Source organism: Lichtheimia ornata, assembly GCF_029851405.1.
Source record: "Lichtheimia ornata isolate CBS 291.66 chromosome Unknown scaffold00073, whole genome shotgun sequence".
Lineage (NCBI taxonomy): Eukaryota > Fungi > Mucoromycota > Mucoromycetes > Mucorales > Lichtheimiaceae > Lichtheimia > Lichtheimia ornata.
In genome coordinates this window covers 19,040-37,524 of record NW_026695393.1, presented here as the reverse complement: position 1 = coordinate 37,524, position 18,485 = coordinate 19,040, and the positions used below count along the sequence as shown (strand labels likewise).

Sequence of the window (18,485 nt, the reverse complement as noted above, 5' to 3'; positions counted from 1 at the left end):
TTCATCCATGGCTGTAAGACACCTTCTTTCGTCAAAGATATAAGTCTTCTCGTCAATCCCATCCAATCCATCATCATCCTCAGCCGTTTCCACGTGACGTGATCCATCCTTCCTGCTGACAACTCAACAAGTAACCAAAGCAACATTCCATGATATTGAATCACTGCACTTGATTACATCCATCCATCAAATCGAATACGTTGGTTGAAAAGAGCCGTTGTTGATATGTTTCCTTTTCCATCCTGCTGTTGATATATCTTTTTCTTGGTCATCCATCGTAGCTCAACCAGGCGAAGATTACTTGTATCGCAGCGTACTCGATAGCTGATATGAGATCATCCTTGTAAGTCGTATGCATCAGAGCAAGTTGCTACACGTAAATAAAGCTGCTTGTATACAATGGCTACTGCTGGTCCATGCATAAAGGGCTGTAAGGCATGTTGTTGCACGTAACTAGAGACAATGGAGTAAAGAGTTTGCTAATGGCACCTGCTGTTACGATTGGTGGTGGAAGAAGAGTGTGTAAGAGAGTGTGTGGTTGTAGAGTGACAAGGTTGTGAACGCTGTTTGAGACAATGGAGTGAAGACATCGCTAACTGCTTCAATGAGTGCTGTTACGATTGGTTGTGGCAGAAGAGCGCATGAGAGCGTGTGTTGTGTCAAGAGACTCGTTTGTTGCAGTAGAGTGATAAGAGGGTTGCGTACACGCCATGAAGTTGCCAATCAGTCAACGACAATCGGATCAAGATAGCTGTAGGATCAAAATGATGGGTTGAAGCAGGACAATCGTTCGCAGGTGTAGTTGCATTTGAATGGGGCAACAGTTGAGAATGGGAGGAAGAGACAAGAAGCCGGGAGTGGAAGGAGAAGAAGAGGTGAAAATTAAATGGGTCGGACACCTCTTGTACATATGCATGTACACTGTACATCAAACTTTGATATTGAGATTGCCCCTCTCGAATCTGAAACTTTCACACAATGTGCTCTGGGACATGCTGATCAATGTTTTATTAAAAAAGAACCCATGTTCATTTGAAAAAATTGAATGGGAGGGTGCAACGTGAGATTTACTATGTAAGTCGGAAATGGAGGTCAGCCCCGGATTCATGATCATGGAAATAGTATGTATTACCTTGGGATTCCCCATTTCGAACCTGAAACTTTGTCAGAAGGTTCGCTGCAACATGCTGATCAGCTTCATTCATTTAAAAACCATACACTTCATTAAGGGTGTCTTGAATGCGGGAGGGCCCAAGCGGTGGATGATGGGCAACAAAAGAGCGGACGGCCCACCGCCCCGAAGTTGCTCGCTTCCAACTTGAAAATTGGTCAGAAGGGTGCTCTCGAGCATGCTGATCAACTTTTTCTAATAAAGACTTCACGCTTCATTTGAAAATTTGGAATGGGAGCGTCCAAAAGTTTGAAAGACGGAGACATTCGCAGGGTCTGCGATTCATTAATTTTCATGTTTGCTGTTTTGGCGTAGCTCAGTCAAATCGGCTCGGATCAAGAAACTTGAATGATGGAAACGCTCGGCTGGAGTAGGAGAATCGTTCACATGAAGTGGATTTTGCAATAACGCTGTTTGTGAAGAAATGGCTGCTAGCGGGCAGTATATGGGCTATTGTCAATAGTGTATACAGTATCATCCTTCCATCCTTGCAGTCATGCAAAGTAGCTGAGTTACACAAAGAGGACCTTCTGCATTTTTTGCTCTGCCAGGGTCCACCTACTTGACAATGAACAAAGACCACTCTTCACATAGCATCACGCTTACAAACATGAAGACGCCTGTATCACCAAACCTTACAATGAAACGTGGGGTTTTGAATAGAGCAACGTGCTTGTCGGTGTCAAAGGAATCTTGTGTCAAAGTATGAAGTTCATCGTGGGCGATCCCAGATTTCGCAATGTCGCTACCAGCCAAACTGGATCTGGGGCTCAACCTCTTTCGACGACGACCAAAAAAATATTTTTTGGGCTGTTTGCGACATTGAACGCGAAACTTTCACACAAGGTGCTGTTGGCCAAGCCGAGCACATTGGTCTATTCAAAACCCCACGTTTCTTTGTAAAGTTTGGAGATACAGGCATCTTTATGTTTGTAAGCGTGATGCTCTATGAAGAGTGGTCTTTGTTCATTGTCAAGTAGGTGGACCCTGGCAGAGCAAAAGATGCAGAGGGTCGTGTTGTGTAACACAGCTACGTTTGCATGAATGAAAGGGTCAATGTATAATTACTTTATGGATCATCTAGGAACAGGCATGTATTGCTAGCTAACGGCCACTTTTATCCAACCATCGTTGTTGCGAGATCCACTGCATGCGAACGATGCCCTTGCTCCAGACATTCATTTCCATAATTAAAGTAGGTTGATCCGAGCTGATTTGACTGAGCTACGGTCAAAGAGAGATTACATCACTCTAGACATAAAGCACGCTCGATGTAGCTCAACCGATGTAATCTTGTGTGAGCGTAACTCAACCAAATCAGCTCGGATCAACCTACTTTAATCATGGAAATGAATGTCTAGAGCAGGAGCATCGTCCACCTACGATACAATGAACAAAAGTTGGGAATGCACAAAAGTGGCTATTAGCTGCCACTGTATGACATCAAAGTGAGGGTTGCGTACCTTTCATGCATTGTCCCTGAAGTCCTGACTTCTTAGCTGAGTTACCCAACGAGGTCCTTCTGCATCTTTGGCTCTCCAGGGTCTAGCTACTTGGCAATGAACAAAGACCACTTCTCATATAGCATCACGCTTACAAACATAAAGGTGCCTGTATCTCCGAACTTTACAATCAAACGTGGGGTTTTGAATAGAGCAATGTGCTCAGCTTGGCCAACTGCACGTTGGGTGCCAGTTTCACGATCAAGCTTGCCAATCCCAGATTTCGCAATGTCGCCACCAGCCAAACTGGATCCAGGGGTCGACCTCTTCGACGACGACGACGACCAAAAAATATTTTTTGGGCTGTTTGCGACATTGAACGCGAAACTTTCACACAAGGTGCTGTTGGCCAAGCCGAACACATTGCTCTAATAAAAACCACAGGTTTCATTGTAAAGTTTGGAGATACAGGCGTCTTTATGTTTTACCTATGCTGTAGGCGTGATGCTATATGAGAATTGGTCTTTGTCCATTATCAAGTAGCTGAAAACGAATAGAGCCAGATATGCAGAAGGGCATGTTGGTGTAACCCAGCCGATTTGCATGAAAGGAAGGGTCAACGCATGATATTACACTACCTAACAACACATCATACATGGCAGCTAATAGCCCATTCCTTCCATTCACCTTTGTTTCCCAATCCAATGCATGTGAACGATTGTCTTGCTCCAGCCCATCATCTCCATCCTTTAACTTTCTTGATCCGAGGGGATTTGACCGGGTTACGCTCGAACAGAGATATCATCCAAGGCATCAGAAAAATCATTTTGATTTCCAGGTCTTCCACTCCCACCTTCTTCACTCTTCCTCCCATCTCAACTGTTGACCCATTTAAGTGCAACCACCACCTGCGAACGATTGTCCTGCTTCAACCCATCATGTCAATCCTGCAACAGTCTTGATCCGAAAGACTTTGTCTGAATGGCATGTGCATGGCGTGTACACAGCCTTCTTGTCGCTCATCTACAACACACGAGTCTCTTGACACAACACACGATCTTGTGCGCTTCTCTACCGCGATCAATTGTAACAGCCTTCATTGCAGCAGTTGCTATTAGCGAGGTCTTCACTCCATTGTCTCATACGGCGTTCTCTACTTGCAGCAACTTGTCTTACAGTCTTTTCACGTGGATAGCAGATAGCAGCTTTATTTACGTGTAGCAACTTACTTCAATACATACGACTTGTTATGGATATGGATTATGGTTTGGTGCATGGGAAGGAAGGTCTTGGATGTATGCAACGCGTGGAGAAAGTGTGTATCGTTTGTCAACTTGATACTGATGCTTTCATCCTGAATGAGTGGTGCATCCAGTTTTCGTGCTTTAGACGCTATTCGGTGGCAACTACTATCATCATCCTTTGTCCAACCAAGATGTCAACCATCATCATCCAAATGCTACACACCACCACGCACCAAGGGCCACCTCACATCCATCCATTCACCTTTGTCCCATATGGATGTATCTCCCTCATTGGAGCAATTCGTTGTACTTCTCAGTTTATCTCTTGTGGATGATGTTGGATCAATAAAGGTTTACTTGACGTTGCGGTGCCAACCATTTTTAAGCCTCTATAGTGTAAGAAGCCGTTCTTCTTTCAGTGTTCGACATCGACGTGCGAGAGCATTTGATGCATTGATTTATAGGAAGATCTATGGTGTGGGAAATGCAGGATTGTGGAAGTTCATGCTCGTGTGAATGCTGTGATAAGGAAAGCAAAACAAGTTGGTTGACTTATTGTGTCTTGGACAAAGGCTGCACTCGATAGAGCAAAACATCTCCCTTTTGGAGGGGACTAGATACGCCGTAACAATGGTCCCTCTTCGTCATTCCATTCTTGTAAGACTAAGCATACTACGGGAGATACACTTATATTGATCTACCATTGCAACAAAGTAAATTATACTCCATCTTCAACTGGGCGTTGTATTCCACATGTCATATTATACATAGAATAGTCAAGCTAATAATACTACTATTGCTTCCCTTGTCTAAAATCAGCCTGCATTTGACAATAAAGTGAATCATCCAAAAGCACATTAGCACCCGCTTTTGCAAGTGCTCCAGCAGCGCGCAAGGTGTGTTGATGAGCCGTTTTTGTGCGAGCAGCCTTCTCAAATTTCACGCTGTGAATAGGGGCATTGATACCAATTCCAAAGCTAGGACATGATAAGTCATCCATTACTACTGCGATGTACATGGATTTTGATAGAATACTTACTGTGGATGTGTGCCAGGTACGACATACGATACGTTGCCAAAGTCGGTACTTCCAGATATCACTTTTTCTTCGTCCACACGTGACATAAAGGGGACACCTTCTTGCTCCATATAATGTCGATATGTATTCGTCAATGTATCGTTCATGAAGACATCTATAACAGAATAACGTGTGTGAGTGCTTGTGGTGTTGATGTACCATCCTCAGCCGTTTACCTTTGCATATCCCTGACTCATTCCAAGTAAGCTTGATTTTACATCCTGTTGCAACAGCTGCAGCCTCGAAACAAAGCGCCACTTTTCCCTTCAGCTCGGCCAATTCTTCATGAGTGACGGATCTAACAACAACTTCTGCTGACGCATAATCCGGAATCACGTTTGGCTAAAGACAAGCATGTTGGTAATCAAACCGATGGCGGGAGAGTGGTTGATGTAATGAACAAACTTACCGATTTTCCTGCTTCCACCAGCCTGCCATGGATTCTACATGTTCATGCGTTACTCAACCGGCTACGCAATCCCACTATTGTACATTATACATACCGATTGGTAGGTAGAGTTTGCTGCCGCAACATTGACATGTTATCCCAACCTTGCATAATGGCATCCACAGCATTGATTCCTTCCCAAGGTGCGCCGCCTGCATGAGAGGCCTTGCCAAAGAACTCAACCTTCATTTCATCACGTGCAAGCATGACACAGTAGTTGATATCGTATGGGTATGGATGTCTACATCATCAATGTGTTATGATTGCGATGATAACACGATACGAAGATTACTTACAACATCATGCAGAAATCCACCCGGGATTGAAAAACATCCTGATCTATCATGGAAATCTTGCCACCATGCGTGGTTTCCTCTGCTGGAGTACCAAACAGCACAACGCTTCCTTCTTGGAGGATGCCTTCTTCCAATACGGACTTGATAGCAATCGCACATGCAACTCCACTGATAGCAATTAATGGATGCCCACATCCATGACCGATCCTATATATACCCATCCATCCTACACATGTGAATCATATGATTAAGCATAAAAGAAAACCAAATCACATACCCTGGTAGAGCATCGTATTCACTGCAAAAGCCAATGCGACGACCTGATGATCCACGTGTATACTCGGCAATAAAAGCTGTTGGTATCCCAGGCAACCCAAGCTTCACCTTGAATCCCTTGCTCTCCATATAATCAGCCAATAGTTTGGAAGCATGGAACTCGTGCCGTCCTATTTCAGGGTCGTCGTGAATCTACAAGCACCCATGGACCACCCACCAAAAGCAGCTCATTAGATTGGTAACCATGGCAAGCATTCTTCATGGCAACGTACTTTGAGATTGATATCGCGTAGTTCAGCGTCAATGCTGGCGATGGTATTGGTAATGAGGACGCTGGCCTTATTCATTTGTATCGGGTGTGGGAAAAAGCTGCATAATCATATATTCGACGCAGATCAAACTTTATGGAGTGTCTTTTCATGCATGAAACGGATATAGGAACTAAATGTACTCCACATGGACCCGGTAAATTCGTTGGCACGGCTTGCTATCATCCCATCCAAGAACGGCACCAAGAATTGACCATAGTTGATACCATCTTCAGGGTTGACTAGTGTCGCTAATGGAGACTTGTCATAGTCGAATAAATCAGATAATGTTACCACACAAGGAAATGTCGCGTAGACGGATGTAAACAATGGGTGAATCTTGGGTTCAGGGGCATCAGTGGCTATAAACAATACAAGGGGTGATGATGATGGCTGCTGCTTTTTCCTCCTCTTCTTGCTGTTCAGCCCAAGGCATGTCTCCAATGGTAAAGGTGGGTGTCTTATGTGTGGTCTATACTTTTGTAGATCTTTCCATAACTTGTCCATCACTTGTTGTGAAAGTCGCGCAAACATGCTATCACCCACGCGCGCATGTATCGATATGTAAGAACCATTTCCACCCAATCGCTTCACTACCGAGTCGGCTGCTTGAAATAGTGATGGGAGCACCTTTTTAGAAAACACGAACTGGTCATTCACGTAATCACGAAGCTGTGATGCATGCTGGTTATGGCGCTTGCTGAAAAGTACTCTTCCTGTACCAAAGAGGGATCCAAAGCTGATATGTCGTTCGGGCCGTTTTGCCAACTCTTCCATTGTAATCTCACGCTGGTACTTGCCAAGCACATGTCCTTTCTCTTCAGTGATGCGATAATCGTACAAGAGCTTGTCCTTGATCATGTATGTGCCATTGTAGGTGATGTTGTAGTTGCGTTCAAGATACGCTAAGCTATAATCATCTCGGTAGCGGATAGGCACACGTTGTTTGAGCGCCTTCAAGTCAAAAAGTCGATCCCATCGAAGCGAGGTGTAACGCATCGATCGTATACAACGTCGTTCATTGGGATGTTGTTGGCAATAGGTGGATGATATGCGACCTTTGTTGAGGAGTTGGTGATAGGATTGAAGAGCATCATATTCTCGCCAATGCATCGCTTCTCCAAGTACCACAGGCGGCATTAGCAAGGTGCGATTCAAATGATCGGCTAATAAAAGTGCGTTCACAAGTGCAATGCGTTGGTTGTGAAAACCTGAATGTGGCAGATAGCTGAGGTATTTTTCCTCAGCAGCTTTTCCATTGCCAGATGGAAGAAAATGCTCATCGGATGGATGTTTGTAGACTTTGTCCTCATATGCACGTGATGATGACGATGATTGTCGATTGTGATTCTCTTGCCTTTGTGAGCTCTTTTCATCTGAGGATGCCACCACGGCTGCTGCCATTGTTTCCTTTCGTTGCTGCGTGCTCGTAGTAGGTGATTCCAAATGATCATTCAATTCAAAGCTTCCATTGTTCTTTGTCCAACTCGTATGAATACGTTCATGTTGATGAATTGCAAGCGGTGATTTGGTATCGTTGTGATGGAGGTCGGCATGATGATTAATTGCTGGTGGTGGTTGTGGTGATCCACAATGTAGGCATGCAATAATGACAAGTGAAAAGACAAAAGAAACAGCCGCCAGCCGCTGCAATGCTTTGCTACCAGAGCAAATGGAATAAAACATGAAAAAGAGAGAGAAATGAAGACACTATAGTATGCAATCAACCAGCGTTTTATGCATGTCCCTTATAGTGTGTAACGCTGAAATCATCGCCACTCACTTGCGGAGTCCATATCTGTCGATCATTTTACACACGTCTCTGTATCGGGCAAGATGTAATTTGTGGCATGTTCCCATTGTCCTGGTGATAACGTTGCCAAAAGAAATACATGCAACGGTGGTCAACTTTTAATTGGATTACGACTCAATCCGGTCCTCATCGTACAATGTCATCTGAAAGTGACTTTCAATAATGAGATCACACGCTACAAGACTATGTTTGTTTACACCTTTGTGTGCCACGTTTTGATCTGCATTGGAAATACATTGATTGTTTATGGTTGTTTATATGTAATATGACATTCTATTGCGTACAGATTTTGCTACAGCGAGAATAATGATGCTTGTATATATGCAGTGTTTGACAACTCCCTATGTTTAGGATCCAAATGTCAAGATCTAAAGGAGAAGGGGGATCAGTAACCTTATTCCACAAGACATCGTATCCAACTTACCTCATCCACGACACCAGCAGCAATGGTTTCACCCCCTCTTCGGAGCATGATACGTCCAAGTTGTTTGTTTTGTTTGAATGTTTCTAATGGAATTGCTCGGTTGGATAATTGGATTTTGACTTTGGCTGTCATGCCTTTTCCCAAATGTCTATTTACGGAAAAGAATTAGCATGGGCTATCATTTTAATTAACGCGCATACGCTTACCGTGGATTACGCTTGGTAACCTCCCCTGTAGATTTATCCAGAGTGCACAATAACTTGATGATGGATGCTGGTTCGTCGAGGCTTTGCTGATGAAGTACCACCTAGCATACAAGAGTGAGTTTCGACACAAGTACAACATTGAGCCACTTACAGGGAAACCGGCTGTGATGGGAATTTTGATATCAAAGACAACGATTTGTGCTGTAAAGGTTGAAGTGACTGGAACCGGGAATTGTGGATTGCAAATCACACAGCCATTGCTGTCAAATAAATACGTTGTGAGAGACCTTGTTTACGCGTAACATGCAAGCATTACCTTAGGTTCATGATATCCAAACCGGAAAGTGTCATCAATACAGAATCACCTGCTGCGGCCCACGTGGATGTCTCATCATTAACTTGCATAGCTTTGACAATGCCAATCTCTCCGCCTGGTACCACCATCACTTGTTCACCCACTTGCACGTGACCAGCGTCAATGGATCCACCCACAGAGACTCCTCCACTGCTGCCAATACCACCCTTGAAGAAATCGGTCACTCCCATTCTCAATGGCTTATCCAAGGCACGCACAGGAGGCTCGAATGCATCTGATAGATACGATGATATTAATTTCCAGGCCTTTGGATGTTGTAACATACACACTTACCAATCAACTCGAGCAAGGATGGGCCACTATACCAATTCACAAGGTCGCTCTTTTTGATCAGGTTCTCACCCGTCAATCCAGAAACAGGAATATACGTCAAGTTGGATTTGCGGTAACCAGCCTGCACCAAGAATAGATTGAGCTTCTCAACAATGCTGTCAAAACGTCCTTGATCCCAATCGAGCTAAGGAAAATGAGATTAGCCATACTAGATACATGGTTGATAGTGTCTTTTTGCTTACCGTATCAAGCTTGTTGACTGCAATGATCATTTGTTGAACACCCAAACTACGTGCCAAAAGCGCGTGCTCCTTTGTTTGTCCATTGGCCTCGAATCCTGATTCAAATCCACCAGTGCTTGCATCAACCACCAATACTGCAGCATCAGCCTAATTGTTTCATCAGCTTCTATGCTCCCAATAAGCATGTCCTTTTTCTCTCCCTTTCTTACCTGGGCAGTACCAGAAATCATGTTTGGAATAAAATCACGATGTCCAGGAGCATCAAGCAACGTAAAGCTACGATGGTCGGTCTCAAAGTTGTTGGTAGCAATATCCATGGTAATGCCACTAATTCCAATCCCACGTTAATTTCACGCTTATCGTCCGCGTATTTGACAACATACCGATCTCTTTCCTCGCCTGTTTCATCAAGAACCCACGCATACGCAAATGAACCTTTGCCGATCTTTTGTGAATCACGCTCGTATTTCTTCATGGTGCGATCATTCACATGGCCGATTTCATATAGCAAGTGCCCCATCAAGGTTGATTTGCCAGCATCCACATGACCTTATACAATGTATGAGTGCGTTTTCCCATACCATTTCATCCATACATACCAATGACAACAAGGTTCAACTTTGGTTTTTCTCCTGAACGTTTGGCATACTCTTCCATGACATTCACCCGTTTAGATGCAGGTATCTTTGCGAGTGGTGAAGCCGATCGTGGTGTATCAGGTGGTGTACCAGCGGGCGTGCTCGTAGCTGATGAGACCTTCAAACGTGCCTGTGCTGCCTTTTTCGCCACATCCTCCAATCCCATACCCAACATGTCTTGAGAGAGCTGATCCTCCGATTGATTGGATGCTGATGAAGGTGCTTTAGACTTTGTCTTTTTGGATTGTGTTGGTGTAGGTCCTATATACATATTCATTCCATGAGCATACCAATATACATCATATCCTCCGATCCCCCTTTCCCCAATAAGAAAAGCGCGCGCAAGAGAGAGTGTGAGAGAGAGCGAGAGAGAGAATGAGAGAATAAGAAAAAGAAAGAGGGAATATATATTGAACGTGTCATGATTTGCGTAGTTGACCACCACTACGTTGACTCTGTGCCTCCATAACAATGTCATCTGGACTCGGTACGTCAAACGAAAACACTTTGATGGTATCATCCGATGTTTTGACAGCTTCATAAAAGACTTGGCCTATTGAACCGAATGCTGGAATGGGCGCTGTTGTTGTTGTTGTTGTGTTGGCTTGTTGAGGATACATGTGCATAAACAAAAAGTTGGCTGCAGCTGATGGTTTGGCACAAAGAGGATTGGCTGGTTGATCGCTGGCAATATGAAATGTCTTTTTGGGGGTAGCATCTTTCATTGTCTCCTTGACTGATTGTTGTTGCTGTTGCTGTTGTTGTTGTTGTTGTTGTTGCTTTTCCAAAGATGGTGATAATGATGGCTTGTCTGATACATTCGTCTTGGATGCAAGCTTTGCTAGTCCAGATAAGCCTTGATTCGAAGATGTGGGTCGAGTTGATGTTTCACTTGGACGTGATCTCGTAGCAAGGTGTGCCAAACTGGTGCGACCTTTGCTTGCAGATGATTTTTGAGCAAGTGCAGCCAAAGATGAAGGTTTTGGAGATGAAGAAGGAGATGTAGTAGTATTGGTGGTGTTGGTAGTCGTTGTTGCTGTACGTTGTTGTTGGCGTGAAGCAAGCGTTTGCAATGCCGACATTCCTCGTTGCCCAGCTGCTTTTTGTGCCAATGATTGTAATGAAGATGCTTTCTGTGTTGGCTTGTTGTTCATGGTAGTGCGTTGTGCAAGACTCTGAAGTGATGATCCCATTGGCGATGATGATGATGAAGGTGGCGATGGCTGTACGTCTGCATATAATCTTGCAGGAGGACGTCGATATCTTGGTTTTCGATCTACAAGAAGCAAATCCGAAAAACGGATTAATGCAACGAGAATCCATAACAAGAAGACTAACTAACCTGCAACATGATCCGTTACTCGCTTGTCTGGAAGGGGAATGGGATGGGGAATGCGCAAAAGAAAGGGGGAAAGAAAATAGATAGCATCTTACCTTTACTTGCTGCTGCTGCGGCTTTCTTTGCTGCCTTTTTCTTTTGCTTCTCTTCTTCGGCCTTGATCTTGGCAACCTTGTCTATATCATATAAAAACATTTAGTCCTATGTATATCCTTGCCCATGATGGTATCTTACCAAACACCCAATTGACGGTTTCTTCTCGATCAAAGTAATAGTACCAGAGAGCTTCCTTTATCTCGGTGTCGGATATGCCAATGTCCTCGCCCACGATATTGCGTACGTATGAAAGACCATTCTCTAGTTCTTGGCGATCCTCGTCGTTGAGATCTCCTTCATCCACTAGAGTCAAATTGTCTTAGTGTGCTTGTGTTGTTTCTTCGCTTGTGGCATGCCATTTACATTCGTTCTCGTCGTAATCGTCAGAGTAAGTGTCTTCGTCCAAGACGTCTAAAACAAGCGGGTGAGTTACTCTTCTTCAAAGGCTTTTATACCTCGCATTCTTACCGTCAATATCCAGATTGCGTACTGCTCGATGTCTCGACATGGTTGCTCAACCGAAAGCGATACCGAGGAAAACGCGCGCTAGAAATTGAATAAGGGAAGTTGGCCACTCGATTTCAAATTCAGCAACTGTATTCCTCTCGCCTCCGCTGCAGCATTCACTTTTGACAGCTCCCAGTTGCACCGTCTAATAGACTTTGTCATTAAAGCCATCCCATGTACTTTGATATATACATAGCTATCCACTCAAACATGACATCACTTTTTCAATTACAAAGATCATAAGATTTCCTTTTATTATTCTGATGATGATGATGAAATCAATTCATCTTGCTGTGTAGTAGTAGTAGTAGATGGTAGACGATCCGGTAAAGAAGATTTTCGTCGCATAAGATCTCCATCGGGTGACTTTTCATCATCTTCCTTAATTTCTTCATTGAGACTTGAAGCCGTTGTTGGCGTGAATGGAAGTGTGGGGGTTGTTGGGGTCGTGGGACTTTGGGGTCTTGATCTCGTACAATGCGGATGTGCTGGTAATAAAGTGTTCAATGCCACCATGGATATGGATTTAGCCATGCGACTCTTGTACTTTTTACGTTGCTCGATAATGCTGTTGCGTTCGCTACTCGCTTGTGTCCTAGCAACCAACACCGATACATAGGAGACATCGGCAAATCGCTTGTCCATTTGTGCACAATGATCATAATAATGACTACAACGGCGATGGGCTCGAATATCAGCCATGGTGCTGCTAAGAATGTCACGAAAAGTGGCCTGCGAAAAAGATCGATGGCGACTGTTACTACTACTCGTACCGGATACATCTTGTGATATCTCCGGCATGGTGCAGCATGCTCTCATAGGTGATACGGTCGAGATAGGACTTGGAGGTGGTGTGGTTGTATGATGTGCATGTGGACGTGAAAATAAACTACTAGGAAAATGATGGTGATGACGATGATGATGTGTGGTGGAAGATAAAGACGGGGTAGTAGAGGAACGTAATACTTTGTTGGTAGAAGATTGCGTTGGTGATGAAGGTGCGGATGATTGCGTTGGTAGATTATGCAATGATAATTCGGCTAGTTGTTGTGATGGCGTGGTGGGGCGATCCGCAACAAGAGTGGAAGCAGTGGTGGTGGTGGTGATACTTTCGTTATACAATTCACGTGAACTTTGTATAGCATTCTGTAAGGCGTCGATCCACAGCCTCTTTTCTTGTTCAGACATGGCAAAAAACTGAAACACTCGATTGTCGCTGCGTAACAACCATGCATAATTGGCGTTGGCTAATAAACAAAAAAATAAGGACTCCTTGCTTTTTGCCACAAGTTACACACCATACACTTACGATGTTCATCTGGGATATCCTCCAATTCCAACAGACTTAGGGGGAACCAATGTTGGGGCGTATATTTGTTTTGTCGTTTGGCTGTGCAAATCACCATGTAGGTTGGATAAAGCGCGCATCCTAATCGCTTGACCTTGTCAACCTTGACATGCAGTATTCGAACGTCCAGCGTTCCAATCACAGTGCAATCACCAAGCTCCTTGACAAATTGATCCGATGCTCCCTATAAAGCATTGATTTAATACACCTTGCCATGAAGAGATGTATAATAAGACTTACCACAATAGAATGCCAATCCACTCGATCATTGAATAGTCTTGTCTTTCGCTTCGTTTCCAAGCTCGACTTTTCGGAATTGATTCTTGAAGCGACATGATGCATTACTTGTAAACTTCTGTTCATAATGTCGTATTCTTCATCATAGGGCTGGATGGTCTTTGCAATGGTCTCCAGGATGAGTTTGTATTTCAATAACCGCTGTACAGGCTGCATAATACAAAGATGATAAGTCATCCATTCAATCATTGTTGATAAAACGCCTGATTTTTACCATGATAAGATAATCTTGAAAAGTACGTCGATCATCACGAGCGCGTGTATGCGCGTGCATCTTGTCCAGCAAGGTGACGAATCGATGATTCGTTGCGCGTAGATGATTGAGAACATCGGTGGCCCGATCATGATAGATACAATAAGGAATATACACAGAGAATTGATCCGCCTATGTAAATCGTCGTTGCATTAATGGAAACTCTGTAACACCTTTTCCTCCTCCTTCCCTACTTTGTAAACTTACCCATTCGCAAAAGCATTCACATATGGCAATCACTCGACGATCGACCGAGCCATGCTCAGCCACGGGTGTCTCACTTGCTGCTTCCAAGGCAGTTGCAAAACCTCGCTGAAACTGCAACACATCGCTGGCGTTTCTCACGAGATCGTGCTTTTTTGAATCCGAGATGCAGTCAGCTTTTTGAATGGTGGCAAGAAAGTACTATTACGTATTCACAAGGTAAGGGCTTCATTGCATGGATTGATATGAGGTGCATCTTTTTTACTCACGTGAACAAGTTGATCAAGATCTTTGCAATAACTTTGTTCGGTGGCGATCAATTCTCGCACAGCCGCCTTGCGTTTGAAAGGGATCCTCGATGCCAAGGAAACGGGGTTTTCATCGTTGGATGTTGGCTTACGACCACCGTTGTTATTGGGCTCAGGTTCGGGTGGTGGACTTGTTGTATCGATTTCATCGACATTATTGTCAAACATGTCATAGTCGCTGGTCGTTGGTTCGGATGAAGAGGTAGGTGAGGAAGGATACGATGAAGAAGATGGCTGATGCGTTTTAACGTGATCATCATCATTATCATCAATGCTAGTGATACGAGTTGAGGAGGAGAGAGGCGCAATAATACGATCAACTGACGTGAGGATGGTTTGGGTGTCGACTCGGTGAATCAAATCTCTTCCCAATGCAGCAGTGTTGTTCTCTTTGTGGATATTGCGTTGCCTCCTTTTCGACGCTTTGGCAGCAGCAGATATCATGGCAGCAGCTGCTGCACACATTTCAGCCTTTCTCAATCGTGCAGCAACCTTGTCAGCTTGTCCCTGGACTTGATCAATGGATCGATGTAGTGTATAGCAAGATGTATTATTGATACTTGTCAAGTCGTCGTTATCGTTATCCTTTATAAAATCGTCAAGGTTGCTATGAGCAATGGTGGGTGTTGGGGAGGAAAGGAGTTTATGATGTGTATCAGAGCCAGCGACAGGTGAACCAGTATCTACTAGCTCTTTCGTCATGTAAATAAAAAAGAGGATACAAAGAAACAAAGAAAAGAGAAATTGACATTAAAAGATGCAAAGCAAGTTTATGGCATGGGCCCGTCGGAAGGTTTTAGTTGCTGGGGGGAAACCACTCACGATTCTGTGCGTAATGCCACACACAATAAGCCCCCACCGCTCATTGATTTTTACCCGCCCACCCTTTGTATGTGTTGCTGTGTTTAATTACTATTCACACAGTGAGAGTGTGCATCGAATTTTGAGCAGTAGCATCAAGATGCATATCAATGTGATACAGCAGCATTAAGAACATCTCATTTGATATTGTATGGCATGATCATGATATGGATAAACATCGAACCCACGTCTTTGGATCACAATGCGTAAGCATAAACAATATTATCTCAATAAACCCAGCTGAGCAGGTAATCCCCAGGATAGTAGCATTTCTCGGAGACTCTCATCCCGACAATGATGATGAGGATGATAATGAATGATGGGCGTGTGTGACACTCCCACAATCATTCCTTGTTCGAGAATAGTTTCATCACTGCATAATACATGATGATGGATCATACTTCGTATACGCATGTTAGAGTCCTTCATCACCTTCGCGAACAAATTGACGATGAAAGAGCACAATAATGATGATGAGTAATGATTTTGTCATTGATGACCATTGATCAAAGAATCGCTGTGGTGAGAAAAGAAAAGATGATATTTGTACCAAGGTGAGCAAAAGCGTAAATGCATGGGCATCCGTGTTCCAACTGCATTTGACAACAAATCAGTACGGAAAGAGATCATCCACCAATAATGCATGAGCTGGATGCTTTTACAACAATGCGCATCCTCCAACAACATGTGTCTTCCTTTTTTATAGACGATCCAAAAAGCCTTGTGCATTAATGACGATTTGCGTTTTAGCACCACCCCATTCCTTTACAAAGCTAACAAGAGAAGGTACACGTCACCATCTTCATTGTGGATGATAGCGGCGACCATAATTGTGCATAATCGTGTGCGTGTAACCTCTTGTTCACTCCCTCCCATGTGTAAAGTGCATTACAGTCTTTGTCATCATCTCCTTTCCATACGATAAAATGGGCCGTGCATTCTTCCAATCATACACAAGAAAACAACAAACAAGCAAACTCCACTCCCTATCATCACATCGCACCCCTCCTTTCTCTTGTGAACAGTGCTGCTGGATCGGGTTGGGGATGTGTTGGTTTGTGTGTCTTCGTGTGTGCGTATTCCCTCCTCCTCCCTACACGTTTTCTTCTTTCAACAAACGAGATCATGTTTCTAATTTGGCAACATTGTGGCAATTCACTAGCAAAAAGGATGAAAGATACTCCTTGAACTATGCGTACTTTTGTGGTGGTGGTGGTGGTGGTGGTAGTAATAGTGGTTGTTGGGGATGTGCATGGGATCCATACAATGCCACCACACGCATAAATTCATTTTCTCCGCGCACACCTTGTTGCCATGGAACGCAACTTGACAACGCACCAGCCAACTTTTTTCTCGTAACTGCCCGATTGCCGACAACCGACAGCAAAGCCATGCTGTAGCAGCAACAACCTTAATCGTTATAGGATTCAAGGGCCTTCATGTCTCCTGATGACCGACCGACAGTTTCCATTGGTTCGGCTTTTTGGCATTCGAAAAGGGGAGGCGACTTCTCATCCAAGTTGGCCCAAGAGCACCGACCGACGATACGGAATGGGAGGCACGGCAACCATAGCTCCACAAATGAGGGGAAGCAGCGTATTCAACAACAGGGTCCCCAGTCTTTCACGGGTATGAGCTGTCATTTGCTATCATTCATTCATTATTCACACACAATCGGCTATTTTAGGCCGGGGGATGTAGGCACAGATACGCATTTATATCGGGAACGCCGGTCGCACATCAACCCTTTGACCACTGATGACAATCCAGACACATAAAACACCCTGAGAGGACCCATACATTTGATCAGCTGCCATTTCCTTACTGGGGGGGATGAATGACAGCAGGCATTGAATCACTATGCTTATCATCAAGGATCGATATACATGCGATATGTAGAAGAGATCAAGGAGAGATTGAGATCTCCTCCTCCTCAAGAACAACAACAAAGGATAGCAAATAGCAAGTTGAATAAAAGAGCTTATTTTCATTGGAAAGGAGTGGACACAACAAAAAAGAGACAAAGGAAGTGGAATTCTTTCAAGGTGCTGGTAGTCTCCGTTTGAGATGACGGAGTGAGTGGTTGGTTAAGAAAATGCAATGTAAGCAGCCAGCAAGAGAAACCTTTTTTTAACCAAGGCGGGGATGGCAAGTTTTTTCTTTCATCTTTTTCTTTCACAAAGTAATCATCATCCCTTTTTCCTTGTCTTTCACTCATTATCATCATCATGGCTCCCATTCTCTTGGAAACTCGTTCGACCTTTCTTAACAACAGCAATAATAACAACAACAATCTCTGGCAAGGATTATGGTCGGATATCATTAATGCCATTCGTCCTACCACTACTTCTCCTTCATCACGCACTCGACGAAGCACAACCACAACCAACAAGGTAGAACCGCTGGATTCGGTCACCTTTTCTCAACCTACAACAACACAACAACAGCAATCGTTTATGGATTCAAAGTTCCAATTGGAATACGTTTCGTTTCCAAGGCTAGCTGAAGAAGAAAAAGATCATAGTGGTGATGATGATGGCGAAGAGGATGATCAAGCTGAAAAAATGCCAACGACGACAACGACCTTGAATGAAGCAAAGATACAACCTCGAAAATCATGCAGTAGCGTGGGCGGGTCCCGAAGACGTCTACTTGGAAGCCCATGGATGTTTTAAACAGCATGGCTAATGATACATTATACACCCACTCTCTCTCTCTCTCTCTCTCTCTCTCTCTCTCTCTCTTGTTCTCTTTGTAAATAGTGCCCTTTTTATACCATCACTGCTACGACTACTTTTGATTGTTCAAAGGCGTAGTAGTAATAGTAATTTACATAAATCGGTTGTTGGAACCATTTCTTACACATGTACGTTTATTGCATTTACTTTTTCTGGAATCTCGTGAGGTGATGGTCGAGGCACCCGAATCCAGAATCGTCCATTTCTTGGTCTTACATCATATATCATTGTCAACTGGATCGAGTACTGCTTCGCCACAGGAGAAAGAATATCCTTTGCATCGATCTGTATCGAAGGGC

At 43.9% G+C, this 18,485-nt stretch overlaps 6 protein-coding genes across 6 annotated transcripts; 1 reads left to right on the top strand and 5 right to left on the bottom strand.

The window, feature by feature from the left end:
* Positions 1 to 4,650: 4,650 nt before the first annotated feature.
* Positions 4,651 to 6,302, bottom strand: O0I10_010614 (uncharacterized protein; the record flags this gene model as incomplete). Its single annotated transcript, XM_058490593.1, has 8 exons — positions 4,651 to 4,834; positions 4,897 to 5,050; positions 5,112 to 5,277; positions 5,345 to 5,378; positions 5,439 to 5,624; positions 5,680 to 5,886; positions 5,957 to 6,147; positions 6,228 to 6,302. 8 exons carry the CDS (start codon positions 6,300 to 6,302, stop codon positions 4,651 to 4,653), a joined length of 1,197 nt encoding a protein of 398 aa, XP_058338606.1.
* Positions 6,303 to 6,350: 48 nt separating this feature from the next.
* On the bottom strand, positions 6,351 to 7,949 carry O0I10_010613 (uncharacterized protein; the record flags this gene model as incomplete). Its single annotated transcript, XM_058490592.1, has 1 exon — positions 6,351 to 7,949. One exon carries the CDS (start codon positions 7,947 to 7,949, stop codon positions 6,351 to 6,353), a length of 1,599 nt encoding a protein of 532 aa, XP_058338605.1.
* Positions 7,950 to 8,423: 474 nt separating this feature from the next.
* On the bottom strand, positions 8,424 to 10,512 carry O0I10_010612 (translation elongation factor Tu; the record flags this gene model as incomplete). Its single annotated transcript, XM_058490591.1, has 10 exons — positions 8,424 to 8,444; positions 8,501 to 8,648; positions 8,707 to 8,807; positions 8,858 to 8,966; positions 9,023 to 9,296; positions 9,356 to 9,539; positions 9,598 to 9,744; positions 9,807 to 9,924; positions 9,981 to 10,146; positions 10,197 to 10,512. The coding sequence occupies 10 exons, from the start codon at positions 10,510 to 10,512 to the stop codon at positions 8,424 to 8,426; spliced, it is 1,584 nt and encodes a 527-aa protein (XP_058338604.1).
* Positions 10,513 to 10,654: 142 nt separating this feature from the next.
* O0I10_010611 (uncharacterized protein) lies at positions 10,655 to 12,178 on the bottom strand (the record flags this gene model as incomplete). The annotated part of the gene is made up of 6 exons (XM_058490590.1): positions 10,655 to 11,511; positions 11,578 to 11,604; positions 11,670 to 11,750; positions 11,809 to 11,973; positions 12,034 to 12,081; positions 12,139 to 12,178. The coding sequence occupies 6 exons, from the start codon at positions 12,176 to 12,178 to the stop codon at positions 10,655 to 10,657; spliced, it is 1,218 nt and encodes a 405-aa protein (XP_058338603.1).
* Positions 12,179 to 12,432: 254 nt separating this feature from the next.
* Positions 12,433 to 15,289, bottom strand: O0I10_010610 (uncharacterized protein; the record flags this gene model as incomplete). The annotated part of the gene is made up of 6 exons (XM_058490589.1): positions 12,433 to 13,424; positions 13,487 to 13,709; positions 13,766 to 13,972; positions 14,037 to 14,207; positions 14,283 to 14,480; positions 14,549 to 15,289. 6 exons carry the CDS (start codon positions 15,287 to 15,289, stop codon positions 12,433 to 12,435), a joined length of 2,532 nt encoding a protein of 843 aa, XP_058338602.1.
* Positions 15,290 to 17,676: 2,387 nt separating this feature from the next.
* O0I10_010609 (uncharacterized protein) lies at positions 17,677 to 18,123 on the top strand (the record flags this gene model as incomplete). Its single annotated transcript, XM_058490588.1, has 1 exon — positions 17,677 to 18,123. One exon carries the CDS (start codon positions 17,677 to 17,679, stop codon positions 18,121 to 18,123), a length of 447 nt encoding a protein of 148 aa, XP_058338601.1.
* Between the last annotated feature and the right edge of the window lie 362 nt (positions 18,124 to 18,485).